A 15011-nucleotide genomic window follows, 5' to 3' on the forward strand; every position below is an offset into this window, starting at 1 on the left:
AATAAACACCTACATTACTCTACTGTCTGTCTTTAATACACACCTACATTACACTACTGTCTGTCTTTAATACACACCTACATTACACTACTGTCTTTAATAAACACCTACATTACTCCACTGTCTTTAATACACACCTACATTACTCCACTGTCTTTAATACACACCTACAATACACTACACTGTCTTTAATAAACACCTACATTACTCTACTGTCTGTCTTTAATAAACACCTACATTACACTACACTGTCTTTAATAAACACCTACATTACTCTACTGTCTTTAATACACACCTACATTACACTACTGTCTTTAATAAACACCTACATTACTCCACTGTCTTTAATACACACCTACATTACACCACTGTCTTTAATACACACCTACAATACACTACACTGTCTTTAATAAACACCTACATTACTCTACTGTCTGTCTTTAATAAACACCTACATTACTCTACTGTCTTTAATAAACACCTACATTACTATACTGTCTGTGTTTAATACACACCTACATTACACTACACTGTCTTTAATAAACACCTACATTACTCTACTGTCTTTAATAAACACATTCATTACTCTACTGTCTGTCTTTAATACACACCTACATTACACTACTATCTGTCTTTAATACACACCTGCATTACACTACTGTCTGTCTTTGATACACACCTACATTACACTACACTGTCTTTAATAAACACCTACATTACTCTACTGTCTTTAATAAACACCTACATTACACTACACTGTCTTTAATAAACACCTACATTACTCTACTGTCTTTAATACACACCTACATTACACTACACTGTCTGTCTTTAATAAACACCTACATTACTCTACTGTCTGTCTTTGATAAACACCTACATTACTCTACTGTCTTTAATAAACACCTACATTACACTACACTGTCTTTAATAAACACCTACATTACTCTACTGTCTTTAATAAACACCTACATTATTCTACTGTCTGTCTTTGATAAACACCTACATTACTCTACTGTCTTTAATAAACACCTACATTACACTACACTGTCTTTAATAAACACCTACATTACTCTACTGTCTTTAATACACACCTACAATACACTACTGTCTTTAATAAACACCTACATTACTCTACTGTCTTTAATACACACCTACATTACACTACACTGTCTTTAATAAACACCTACATTACTCTACTGTCTGTCTTTAATACACACCTACATTACTCTACTGTCTTTAATAAACACCTACAATACACTACTGTCTTTAATAAACACCTACATTACTCTACTGTCTTTAATACACACCTACATTACACTACTGTCTTTAATAAACACCTGCATTACACTACTGTCTTTAATAAACACCTACATTACTCTACTGTCTTTAATACACACCTACATTATTCTACTGTCTTTAATACACACCTACGTTATTCTACTCTGTCTTTAATAAACACCTACATTACTCCACTGTCTTTAATAAACACCTACATTACTCTACTGTCTGTCTTTGATAAACACCTACATTACTCTACTGTCTTTAATAAACACCTACATTACACTACACTGTCTTTAATAAACACCTACATTACTCTACTGTCTTTAATACACACCTACAATACACTACTGTCTTTAATAAACACCTACATTACTCTACTGTCTTTAATACACACCTACATTACACTACACTGTCTTTAATAAACACCTACATTACTCTACTGTCTGTCTTTAATACACACCTACATTACACTACACTGTCTTTAATAAACACCTACATTACTCTACTGTCTGTCTTTAATACACACCTACATTACTCTACTGTCTTTAATAAACACATACATTACACTACTGTCTTTAATAAACACCTACAATACACTACTGTCTTTAATAAACACCTACATTACTCTACTGTCTTTAATACACACCTACATTACACTACTGTCTTTAATAAACACCTGCATTACACTACTGTCTTTAATAAACACCTACATTACTCTACTGTCTTTAATACACACCTACATTATTCTACTGTCTTTAATACACACCTACGTTATTCTACTCTGTCTTTAATAAACACCTACATTACTCTACTGTCTTTAATAAACACCTACATTACACTACTGTCTTTAATAAACACCTACATTACTCTACTGTCTGTCTTTAATACACACCTACATTACACTACACTGTCTTTAATAAACACCTACATTACTCTACTGTCTGTCTTTAATAAACACCTACATTACTCTACTGTCTTTAATAAACACCTACATTACTCTACTGTCTGTCTTTAATAAACACCTACATTACACTACTGTCTTTAATAAACACCTACATTACTCTACTGTCTTTAATAAACACCTACATTACTCTACTGTCTTTAATACACACCTACATTACTCTACTGTCTTTAATAAACACCTACATTACCCTACTGTCTTTAATAAACACCTACATTACCCTACTGTCTTTAATAAACACCTACATTACTCTACTGTCTGTCTTTAATACACACCTACATTACTCTACTGTCTTTAATAAACACCTACATTACTCTACTGTCTTTAATACACACATACAATACACTACTGTCTTTAATAAACACCTACATTACTCTACTGTCTGTCTTTAATACACACCTACATTACTCTACTGTCTTTAATAAACACCTACATTACTCTACTGTCTTTAATACACACCTACATTACTCTACTGTCTTTAATAAACACCTACATTACACTACTGTCTTTAATACACACCTACATTACTCTACTGTCTTTAATACACACCTACATTACTCTACTGTCTTTAATAAACACCTACATTACACTACTGTCTTTAATACACACCTACATTACTCTACTGTCTTTAATACACACCTACATTACTCTACTGTCTTTAATAAACACCTACATTACACTACTGTCTTTAATAAACACCTACATTACCCTACTGTCTTTAATAAACACCTACATTACTCTACTGTCTTTAATACACACCTACATTACTCTACTGTCTTTAATAAACACCTACATTACACTACTGTCTTTAATAAACACCTACATTACTCTACTGTCTTTAATACACACCTACATTACTCTACTGTCTTTAATAAACACCTACATTACTCTACTGTCTTTAATACACACCTACATTATTCTACTCTTTCTCTCCTCTCTTGACTGGACGGAACTGTTAACCAAGACTCAGTTTGAAATCTACTGTCTCTAAACTGCAATGTTGTTTAGCTAAATGATATCATTACACTACTCTGTCTCCCATCTCTACCGTCTCTCTACACTGAAATATCTACCTACTCTACTCTGTTTCTCTACACTGCAATGTTGTTTAGCTAAATGATATCATTACACTACTCTGTCTCCCATCTCTACCGTCTCTCTAAACTGAAATATCTACCTACTCTACTCTGTCTCTCTAAACTGCAATGTTGTTTAGCTAAATGATATCATTACACTACTCTGTCTCCCATCTCTACCGTCTCTCTACACTGAAATATCTACCTACTCTACTCTGTCTCTCTAAACTGCAATGTTGTTTAGCTAAATGATATCTTTACACTACTCTGTCTCCCATCTCTACCGTCTCTCTACACTGAAATATCTACCTACTCTACTCTGTCTCTCTAAACTGCAATGTTGTTTAGCTAAATGATATCATTACACTACTCTGTCTCCCATCTCTACCGTCTCTCTACACTGAAATATCTACCTACTCTACTCTGTTTCTCTACACTGCAATGTTGTTTAGCTAAATGATATCATTACACTACTCTGTCTCCCATCTCTACCGTCTCTCTAAACTGAAATATCTACCTACTCTACTCTGTCTCTCTAAACTGCAATGTTGTTTAGCTAAATGATATCATTACACTACTCTGTCTCCCATGTCTACCGTCTCTCTACACTGAAATATCTACCTACTCTACTCTGTTTCTCCACACTGCAATGTTGTTTAACTACATGACACAGTTCTGTCCACAGAACAGGAAAAACTACAAGGTGTTCTCTCACAGTCAGTCACTAGTCTATAGCTGTTGAACTAGATGTTTTGGATAATTAGCTGCACAGTGATTGTCTGTATGCTACATGCTTGGCTTAAAGTGACTGACTGTATTATATTGACGTCTTATTTTGGTTATAAAAGAAGAATCTATTTTGAAAACCTCCTTTTTATAAACCCATTATCCATTGTGTGTGAAGATAAATCTACAACAACAACAAAAACATCTCCAGCTATAGTCTACTGTTGCTTAGCGATGTTACATTTCCGGAAGTGAGACAATTCTATCTTGGTGTTAAACACAAAACAGTTTCCGTTTTTAGTTTTGTAGCAATAACTTTCACATGAATATTAAACTTTTGCATTTTTTTTTCAATTGTTTTTTTTATTTCCGGCATGCGGTGATTAGTGACATAAAACAACCGATTCCTGTGTCAGTGCATTGTCTTGTACGGGACGATATACAACAAAGTGCCTACTGTGAGTTTAGGATTTAAAAATCTCCTCAGGCACACACAGTATACTGTATACTCACAAAACACTTCTTAGACCCACCTGTTTTCAGATACATACACGATACAAAATATCAAAACTAACATCACTGAGATACACAAAGCAATCCGTAGCCTGATATTTCTCAAGTTTAATGAAATAGAGGCCATGGTAGTAAAGTTATCGCTGCCATGAAAACAGATTCATTGGTAGCTACATGTTACACTCTGTTAGCAGTCCTGTTTTCTCTCTCTCTCTCTCGTTCTCTCGCTCTCACTCTCTCTCTCTCTCTCTCTCTCTCGCTCTCTCTCGTTCTCTCTCTCGCTCTCTCTCTCTCTCTCTCTCTCGCTCTCTCTCTCTCTCTCTCGTTCTCTCGTTCTCTCTCTCACTCTCTCTCTCTCTCTCTCTCTCGTTCTCTCGTTCTCTCTCTCTCGCTCTCTCTCTCTCTCTCTCTCTCTCGTTCTCTCACTCTCTCTCTCTCTCTCTCTCGCGTTCTCTCGTTCTCTCGTTCTCTCTCACTCTCTCTCTCTCTCTCTCTCTCTCTCGTTCTCTCGTTCTCTCTCTCTCACACTCTCTCTTTCTCTCTCTCTCGTTCTCTCTCACTCTCTCTCTCTCCTGTGATCACAATCCATTCCAATTCATATTTTTCAGAAGTTTAATAACTTCTGTCTGGCACAATTGTTGTGCAAAAACAGTTCTAATTCCACAAGGGGATGTTAGTTAGTTATATTAAATTAACATATTAACTAACAGGGGATCAAATAAGACAACCTGTATACTGTAGACTGTCGGGTACATATAGCATGGACAGTCACAGGGGCTTGGTCCATGTTGCAGCCCTGAGATAAACACTGAAATCCTATACGTATGTCCTCTTTCCTTGCTGGTGCCTCAGCCCTCTTCCTCCAAGCCCCTTCCAATGTCTCCAAAGTCTCCCAGAGGCTTGCTGATAATCCATTGTGTTTGATGTTAATCCATTGCGTGTGTAATGTCTGTATGTGTATTTGCATGTATCAATTCAATTCACAAGTCTTAAGTCCAGAACTACAGATAGATAGAACCATTTAGAGACCCTGTGTGCTGCTGCTAGCAACCAGCCAGCCAGTCAGTTAACCAGTCAACCAGCCATCCAGTGAGCCAGTAAGCCTGCCATTCAGCAAGCCAGTCAGTTAACCAGTCAACCAGCCATCCAGTGAGCCAGTAAGCCTGCCATTCAGCAAGCCAGTCAGTTAACCAGTCAACCAGCCATCCAGTCAGCCAGTAAGCCTGCCATTCAGCAAGCCAGTCAGTTAACCAGTCAACCAGCCATCCAGTCAGCCTGCCATTCAGCCAGCCAGTCAGTTAACCAGTCAACCAGCCATCCAGTCAGCCAGTAAGCCTGCCATACAGCCAGCCAGTCAGTTAACCAGTCAACCAGCCATCCAGTCAGCCAGTAAGCCTGCCATACAGCCAGCCAGTCAGTTAACCAGTCAACCAGCCAGCCAGTCAGTTAACCAGTCAACCAGCCAGCCAGTCAGTTAACCAGTCAACCAGCCATCCAGTCAGTCAGTAAGCCTGCCATACAGCCAGCCAGTCAGCTAACCAGTCAACCAGCCAGTCAGCTAACCAGTCAACCAGCCAGCCAGTCAGTTAACCAGTCAACCAGCCAGCCAGTCAGTCCCTCCACACCCCCCAGTGTCACACAGAAGACTCGGTGTTGCTAAACACCTTGTCTTTCAGTGTCCTCAGGCTGCAGTGGAAGTTGGCGCTGGTCTCACTCTGCAGTGCCTCAGAGAACTTAATGTCGTACGCCTGGCTGATCGTGGACTTCCTCTTGATAGAGTTCTGGATGGTCTCCGAGGTAAAGTAGTAGATGATCGGGTCAAAACAGCAGTTGGACACAGCAATACAGAGAGCGATAGGATAGATAGTTCGGACTACGGTCTCTGAAGCGCAGCCCTTCAGCGTCCCAGTTCGAACCAGGGCATAGAAGACTAGGTTGACGTTATAAGGGATGAAACAGAAGCAGAAGATGAAGAGATGAACCACGATCATTCGAAGGATCTTGGTTTTGTTGAGTTTCCCCCCGCGGCTGATGGTCTGGGGTCTCCTCAGGGTCTGGAGAACCATGACGGAACATACCACGTTGAGGAGCAAGGGGATCAGGAACCCCACCGTCTCGATGAAGATTACCACCTTGGAGAGGTGGGACTTCCACTGCTTGGATGAGAAGTTCTCGAAACAGAACCGTGCGGTGGAGTGGTTGTGGTGTGGCGATGTGGTCTCCAGTTTAAACCCCGTCGGTAGACTCCCTGCCAACACCAGAACCCAGACCGCCACGCACACCATCTTAGCGTTCCTCTTTGTTCTCAACGCCCGTGACCTGAGCGGGTGAACGATGGCCAGGAACCGATCCACACTAATGCAAGTGAGGAATAGAATACTCCCGTACATGTTGGTATAAAATAATGAGACGGAGAGCTTGCAGAGTATCCCGCCGAACGGCCAGTCCTGGTTAAGGAAGTAGAAGACCCTGAGAGGCAGTGTGAAGACGAAGAGAAGGTCTGACACCACTAGGTTGATCATGTAGGTCGTCGTCTCGTTCCTCAACTTGAGAGTACAGGTGAATATATACATGGCCGCCATGTTAGTGATCAACCCCACAATGAACACCAGGCTGAAGACGGTGCTGTAGAGAGGATACTTAAAGCCATCGTTCTTGGTGCAGTTGGAACTGTCTGAGGAGACGGAGGACGAGTTGAGTTGGTGCAGCAAAGGAGTGATGCTTGATCTGATAATCCCACCGAGACCGTATTTCATCAGGGTGAAGTTGTCTGTCGACATGGCCAGTGGGATCAGGTTGGTATTGTTCATGTTGTTGAGGAAGCAAGGGAACACTGAGGGGGGTGTCGGTGGAGGGGGGGGGGGGGGGTCGGTGGGTTGTGTAACAACTATACAATGAAAGTATTTCACTCAACTCTTGGTCCCCAATCCACCATGAATGTCCAGCGAGGCACAACACAAAACGCCTCTAAACTGTGTAAACGCTTGAACAACCGTTAAAACACCAAAGTTTTCATTCCAAAATCTCCATGATCACTATGTTTCCTACCCCATTTTGTTGACATGTTGGTGACGTGACGGTGGTGTTGGAAGAGGACCCCTTCCTTCCCCATAGGACTGGGGATCCACGCTGCAGCTTCCTCCTACCTACCCTCCCCCTGTCCCCTGCCGGCAGGACTCTGGCCCCGAGGCTGCAGGACTAACTGGCTGAGACAGAGAGCTGTACTTACTCAGACAGCAGCCAGCCACTCAGGCAGCCACAAAAAAAAAAAAAAAACGTTTTTTATTTTTTACTACGCTCAGAATAACTCCTGTAACCGTTCTCCGGTCCAAGTCCTCGCAGAGAAGAAGGGTTTAATAAAATATAATAATTCACTTGTGGAGAGTTCTTTATAGTAACACTTCTCCTCTTTTCTTGTTGAGATGTTTATCACTACAGTCCACGATCCTCCTTTGTCCTCTTTGTTTGAAAATGATCCAGGCTTTCCACCCTCGTTCTCCTGTCGTGAAGCAGTTGACGGTGTCTCTGTGCTGGTGTCACAGGAGAGGCTCTAAAGTTAAACCGGCGTGTTGCTTTGTCCTGAGCGTAGAGTAGAGACCGAGAGAATGTAAGGTCCTCCCTCAGTCCTCCGTGTGGGTGTGTGTGTGAGTGAGTGAGAGAGAGAGAGAGTATCTGTTTCTCTTCAAGGTCTATTTCCTGCCCTCTCCTCTGTCTCCCTCCCTCCCTCTCTCTATTTTTCTCTCTCCCCTCTGTTTTTGTCTGTGACAGCCTCAAGGGTATTGTACAGCTCACACATGCAGTGAGAGGAACACAGGCTTGTGGTATACGAACACTTTACTTCTCTCCCTCCCTGCCTGCCTGCCCTGCCCTGCCCTGCCTGCCTGCCTGCCTGCCTGCCTGCCCTGCCTGCCTGCCCTGCCTGCCTGCCTGCCTCCCTCCCTCCCTCCCTCCCTCCCCTCCCTCCTCCCTCCTCCCTCCTCCCTCCCCTCCCTCCCTCCTCCCTCCCTCCCTCCCTCCCTCCCTCCCTCCCTCCCTCCCTCCCTCCCTCTCCTCCCTCCCTCCCTCTCCTCCCTCCCTCCCTCCCTCCCTCCCTCCCTCCCTCCCTCCCTCCCTCCCTCCCTCCCTCCCTCCCTCCCTCCCTCCCTCCCTCCAGACAGTTATTTTGTGGTCTGAGAGGATAGGCACTTGTTTAGCTCCTCCCCCCTCTTCTCTTTGTCTGTTGACTGTGTGTGTGTGGTGGGGGGGGGGGGGGGACGCTCCATTTACCCATTCCGTGTCTCTTACTCCCTATAGTTAGAACTTGTTCCAAAGGGGGACTAAATATGGAATAGGGTGCCATTTGGGACAGACAGACAGAGAGTTTAGACAGGTCCAGTGGGAAGTATTGAGTTGAACAGTTCCGTTGTTTAGTGACAGGGTGAAATTGGGCAGCTGTACTTCTCATTAAGAGGCTGTGTTGTATTCTGAAAGGACCTTTAACACTGAGGGGGAATAAACAACTATCCACTGCTGCTTTAGATGCCTTAGTCAGTCAACAAGAGGTCAGGGCTCTCTCTCTCTCTCTCTCTCTCTCTCTCTCTCTCTCTGCTCTCTCTCTCTCTCTATCTCTCTGCTCTCTATCTCTCTCTCTCTGTCTCTCTCTCTGTCTCTCTCTCTGCTCTCTCTCTCTCTGCTCTCTGTCTCTCTCTCTCTCTCTCTCTCTCTGCTCTCTCTCTCTCTCTCTGCTCTCTCTCTCTCTCTCTGCTCTCTCTCTCTCTGCTCTCTGTCTCTCTCTCTCTCTCTCTCTCTGCTCTCTCTCTCTCTGCTCTCTCTCTCTCTGCTCTGTCTCTCTCTGCTCTCTCTCTCTCTGCTCTCTCTCTGTCTCTCTCTCTCACTCTCTCTCTCTGTCTCTCTTTCTCTCTCTCTCAATTCAATTCAATTCAATTCAAGGACTTTATTGGCATGGGAAACATGTGTTAACATTGCCAAAGCAAGTGAGGTAGATAATATATAAAGTGAAATAAACAATAAAAATTAACAGTAAACATCACACATACAGAAGTTTCAAAACAATAAAGACATTACAAATGTTATATATATATATATATATATATAGTGTTTTAACAATGTACAAATGGTTAAAGTACACAAGGGAAAATAAATAAGCATAAATATGGGTTGTATTTACAATGGTGTTTGTTCTTCACTGGTTGCCCTTTTCTTGTGGCAACAGGTCACAAATCTCGCTGCTGTGATGTCACACTGTGGAATTTCACCCAGTAGATATGGGAGTTTATCAAAATTGGGTTTGTTTTCAAATTCTTTGTGGATCTGTGTAATCTGATGGAAATATGTCTCTCTAATATGATACATTGGGCAGGAGGTTAGAAAGTCTCTCTTTCTCTCTCTCTCTCTTTCTCTCTCTCTCTCTTTCTCTCTCTCTCTCTCTCTCTCTGTCTCTCTCTCTCCTCTGTCTCTATTAAATTCAAAGGGCTTTATTGGCATGGGGGAAACATATGTTAACATTGCCAAAGCAAGTGAAATAGATAATAAACTAAAGTTAAATAAACAATAAAAAACAGTAAACATTACACACTGTCTTAAAGAAGTTTAAAAAAAAAGCACTGCTCTGTCCGTCTCCCTCCCCCTCTCTCTCTCTCTCCCTCCCTCCCTCTCTCTCCCTCTCTCTCTCTCTCTCTTTCTCTCCCTCCATCTCTCTCTCTCCCTCCCTCTCCCGTCCTCCCTCTCCCTCTCTCCCTCTCCCTCTCTCCCCCTCCCTCTCTCCCCCTCCCTCCCTCTCCCTCTCCCGTCCTCCCTCTCCCTCCCTCCCTCTCCCCCTCCCTCTCTCCCTCCCTCTCCCGTCCTCCCTCTCCCTCCCTCCCTCTCCCTCTCTCCCCCTCCCTCCCCCTCTCTCCCCCTCCCTCCCCCTCTCCCCCGCCCTCTCTCCCCCTCCCTCCCTCTCCCTCTCCCTCTCTCCCCCCTCTCCCTCTCCCTCTCTCCCCCTCCCTCTCTCCCCCTCTCCCTCTCCCCCTCCCTCTCCCTCTCCCTCTCCCCCTCCCTCTCTCCCCCTCCCTCCCTCTCCCCCCCCCTCCCTCTCCCTCTCCCCCTCCCTCTCCCCCTCCCTCCCTCTCTCCTTCCTTTAGCAGACTCTTTAATCCAAAGCGATTTACGCCATGACTGTGTGTTTTTGCCATTCAACCGGTGTGTTCAGGTGAGACAGAGACAGGAGGGCAGAGCAGGTCAACGTAGGTGTGGTACTAATCCTCTGGAACTCCATTTAAATCCAAACCCACAATTCAGTTGAATTTATAAGTGATTCTCTTTATTGTTCTGTGTTATTTCGCTAGATATCCTATTAATTTAGAACACTATTCTAATTCCAAATTCAATGGTTATTGAATGATGTGTAATTTTTTTTTTAAAGACTCTCAGCATTTCACAACAGTGAGATGAGGATGCCTTTGGGCTAATGGGTTGTTGACACTGATCACCAGTACTTTGCAGTGTGTTTGAATGGGCACAGCGTTTATCACACATTAAAAATATATATATATAATTAAAAGCCAATCCTAGGATCGGACATCTTTTGAACTACTAGCATCATTGCATCATTCGTTTAAAAAAACAAAACACACATCTACACAACGAGCACCTGAACCGAAGATTGGATTCTCAACTTCGCTTTGCCACCTTAAATCTAATTCCTCATTCTTTGGAGAAAATTCACTTTTACACCACGTGACTTTGCAACACAGCAAAACCCCATTTTTTTTTGACAAAACAAATATAGGACAGCGAGACCAATGTTTATGACCACTGTCTCATTCTCTTCTTCACCTCCAGTCGGTCACAACAATAAACACCGTCAAGGTCGCAAAGAAATGTTTTAGGAAAAACATGGAACCATTGTCCTCGGAGCAACTAAAAAAAAAGAAAAAAAAACTTTCCACTCAGCACATTAAAAAAAAACGAGCGCTTCACATGCGATTCAGTCAACGTGTGGTTGTGGCTAAGCACAAACATGTGGTAAGTATCCCAGAACCGTTAAACCTCCCCACAATGCCAGGAAACAGCCAACTGCCTCCAGGCCCCAAGGCCAAGGCATTCAGTCTTCAAATATGGAGACAAAACAAAAACATCAAGTCAAAATGTGAAATCATTATGTCATGTGATCCATGCTATGTACGGTGTGAGGTGAGGGACAAAGGGCAACTTTAATAGATGGACACGGGCTGTATGATCTGTTGAAAACTACAACGTGTGGAGCTACTATTGACATGCAATTCAGATGTCTCAGTCTCAGTCTCAGTCTGGTGTTGTAGTTAGACAGTATCCTGGTGATATTCAGTCTGGTGTTGTAGTTAGACAGTATCCTGGTGTTATTCAGTTGTCTCAGTCTGGTGTTGTAGTTAGACAGTATCCTGGTGATATTCAGTCTGGTGTTGTAGTTAGACAGTATACGGTTGATATTCAGTCTGGTGTTGTAGTTAGACAGTATCCTGGTGATATTCAGTCTGGTGTTGTAGTTAGACAGTATACGGTTGATATTCAGTCTGGTGTTGTAGTTAGACAGTATCCTGGTGATATTCAGTCTGGTGTTGTAGTTAGACAGTATCCTAGTGATATTCAGTTGTCTCAGTCTGGGGTTGTAGTTAGACAGTATCCTGGTGATATTCAGTTGTCTCAGTCTGGTGTTGTAGTTAGGCAGTATCCTGGTGATATTCAGTTGTCTCAGTCTGGTGTTGTAGTTAGACAGTATCCTGGTGATATTCAGTCTGGTGTAGTAGTTAGACAGTATCCTGGTGATATTCAGTTGTCTCAGTCTGGTGTTTTAGTTAGACAGTATCCTGGTGATATTCAGTCTGGTGTTGTAGTTAAACAGTATCCTGGTGATATTCAGTTGTCTCAGTCTGGTGTTGTAGTTAGACAGTATCCTGGTGATATTCAGTCTGGTGTTGTAGTTAGACAGTATCCTGGTGATATTCAGTCTGGTGTTGTAGTTAGACAGTATCCTGGTGATATTCAGTCTGGTGTAGTAGTTAGACAGTATTCTGGTCTGAATATTGTTGTCTCAGTCTGGTGTTGTAGTTAGACAGTATCCTGGTGATATTCAGTTGTCTCAGTCTGGTGTTTTAGTTAGACAGTATCCTGGTGATATTCAGTCTGGTGTTGTAGTTAAACAGTATCCTGGTGATATTCAGTTGTCTCAGTCTGGTGTTGTAGTTAGACAGTATCCTGGTGATATTCAGTCTGGTGTTGTAGTTAAACAGTATCCTGGTGATATTCAGTTGTCTCAGTCTGGTGTTGTAGTTAGACAGTATCCTGGTGATATTCAGTTGTCTCAGTCTGGTGTTGTAGTTAGATAGTATCCTGGTGATATTCAGTCTGGTGTAGTAGTTAGACAGTCTCCTGGTGATATTCAGTCTGGTGTTGTAGTTAGACAGTATCCTGGTGATATTCAGTCTGGTGTTGTAGTTAGACAGTATCCTGGTGATATTCAATGTCTCAGTCTGGTGTTGTAGTTAGACAGTATCCTGGTGATATTCAGTCTGGTGTTGTAGTTAGACAGTATCCTGGTGATATTCAGTCTGGTGTTGTAGTTAGACAGTATCCTGGTGATATTCAGTCTGGTGTAGTAGTTAGACAGTATCCTGGTGATATTCAGTCTGGTGTTGTAGTTAGACAGTATCCTGGTGATATTCAGTCTGGTGTTGTAGTTAGACAGTATCCTGGTGATATTCAGTCTGGTGTAGTAGTTAGACAGTATCCTGGTGATATTCAGTTGTCTCAGTCTGGTGTAGTAGTTAGACAGTATTCTGGTCTGAATATTTTTGTCTCAGTCTGGTGTTGTAGTTAGACAGTATCCTGGTGATATTCAGTTGTCTCAGTCTGGTGTTGTAGTTAGACAGTATCCTGCTGATATTCAGTTGTCTCAGTCTGGTGTAGTAGTTAGACAGTATCCTGGTGATATTCAGTCTGGTGTTGTAGTTAGACAGTATACGGTTGATATTCAGTCTGGTGTTGTAGTTAGACAGTATCCTGGTGATATTCAGTCTGGTGTTGTAGTTAGACAGTATACGGTTGATATTCAGTCTGGTGTTGTAGTTAGACAGTATCCTGGTGATATTCAGTCTGGTGTTGTAGTTAGACAGTATCCTGGTGATATTCAGTTGTCTCAGTCTGGGGTTGTAGTTAGACAGTATCCTGGTGATATTCAGTTGTCTCAGTCTGGTGTTGTAGTTAGGCAGTATCCTGGTGATATTCAGTTGTCTCAGTCTGGTGTTGTAGTTAGACAGTATCCTGGTGATAGTTAGTTGTCTCAGTCTGGTGTAGTAGTTAGACAGTATCCTGGTGATATTCAGTTGTCTCAGTCTGGTGTTGTAGTTAGGCAGTATCCTGGTGATATTCAGTTGTCTCAGTCTGGTGTTGTAGTTAGACAGTATCCTGGTGATATTCAGTCTGGTGTTGTAGTTAGACAGTATCCTGGTGATATTCAGTTGTCTCAGTCTGGTGTTGTAGTTAGACAGTATCCTGGTGATAGTTAGTTGTCTCAGTCTGGTGTAGTAGTTAGACAGTATCCTGGTCTGAACATTCAGTTGTCTCAGTCTGGTGTTGTAGTTAGACAGTATCCTGGTCTGAATATTGTTGTCTCAGTCTGGTGTTGTAGTTAGACAGTATCCTGGTGATATTCAGTTGTCTCAGTCTGGTGTTGTAGTTAGACAGTATCCTGGTGATATTCAGTTGTCTCAGTCTGGTGTTTTAGTTAGACAGTATCCTGGTGATATTCAGTCTGGTGTTGTAGTTAAACAGTATCCTGGTGATATTCAGTTGTCTCAGTCTGGTGTTGTAGTTAGACAGTATCCTGGTGATATTCAGTCTGGTGTTGTAGTTAGACAGTATCCTGGTGATATTCAGTCTGGTGTTGTAGTTAGACAGTATCCTGGTGATATTCAGTCTGGTGTAGTAGTTAGACAGTATTCTGGTCTGAATATTGTTGTCTCAGTCTGGTGTTGTAGTTAGACAGTATCCTGGTGATATTCAGTTGTCTCAGTCTGGTGTTTTAGTTAGACAGTATCCTGGTGATATTCAGTCTGGTGTTGTAGTTAAACAGTATCCTGGTGATATTCAGTTGTATCAGTCTGGTGTTGTAGTTAGACAGTATCCTGGTGATATTCAGTCTGGTGTTGTAGTTAAACAGTATCCTGGTGATATTCAGTTGTCTCAGTCTGGTGTTGTAGTTAGACAGTATCCTGGTGATATTCAGTTGTCTCAGTCTGGTGTTGTAGTTAGATAGTATCCTGGTGATATTCAGTCTGGTGTAGTAGTTAGACAGTCTCCTGGTGATATTCAGTCTGGTGTTGTAGTTAGACAGTATCCTGGTGATATTCAGTCTGGTGTTGTAGTTAGACAGTATCCTGGTGATATTCAGTCTGGTGTAGTAGTTAGACAGTATCCTGGTGATATTCAGTCTGGTG

General features: G+C 42.3%; 1 protein-coding gene across 1 annotated transcript; it reads right to left on the reverse strand.

Annotated features, from left to right (window-relative positions):
- Positions 1 to 6042: 6042 nt before the first annotated feature.
- Positions 6043 to 8377, reverse strand: lpar6a (lysophosphatidic acid receptor 6a). The gene has a single exon (XM_021595427.2). It carries the CDS (start codon positions 7365 to 7367, stop codon positions 6192 to 6194), a length of 1176 nt encoding a protein of 391 aa, XP_021451102.1. The 5' UTR covers positions 7368 to 8377; the 3' UTR covers positions 6043 to 6191.
- Between the last annotated feature and the right edge of the window lie 6634 nt (positions 8378 to 15011).

The sequence above is a fragment of the Oncorhynchus mykiss genome, chromosome 27, assembly GCF_013265735.2.
Source record: "Oncorhynchus mykiss isolate Arlee chromosome 27, USDA_OmykA_1.1, whole genome shotgun sequence".
NCBI classification, from domain to species: Eukaryota; Metazoa; Chordata; class Actinopteri; order Salmoniformes; family Salmonidae; genus Oncorhynchus; species Oncorhynchus mykiss.

Coding starts and splice junctions, on each gene's coding strand:
- lpar6a (XM_021595427.2), bottom strand. CDS start 7,367: ATGAACAATACCAACCTGATCCCACTGGCCATGTCGACAGACAACTTC.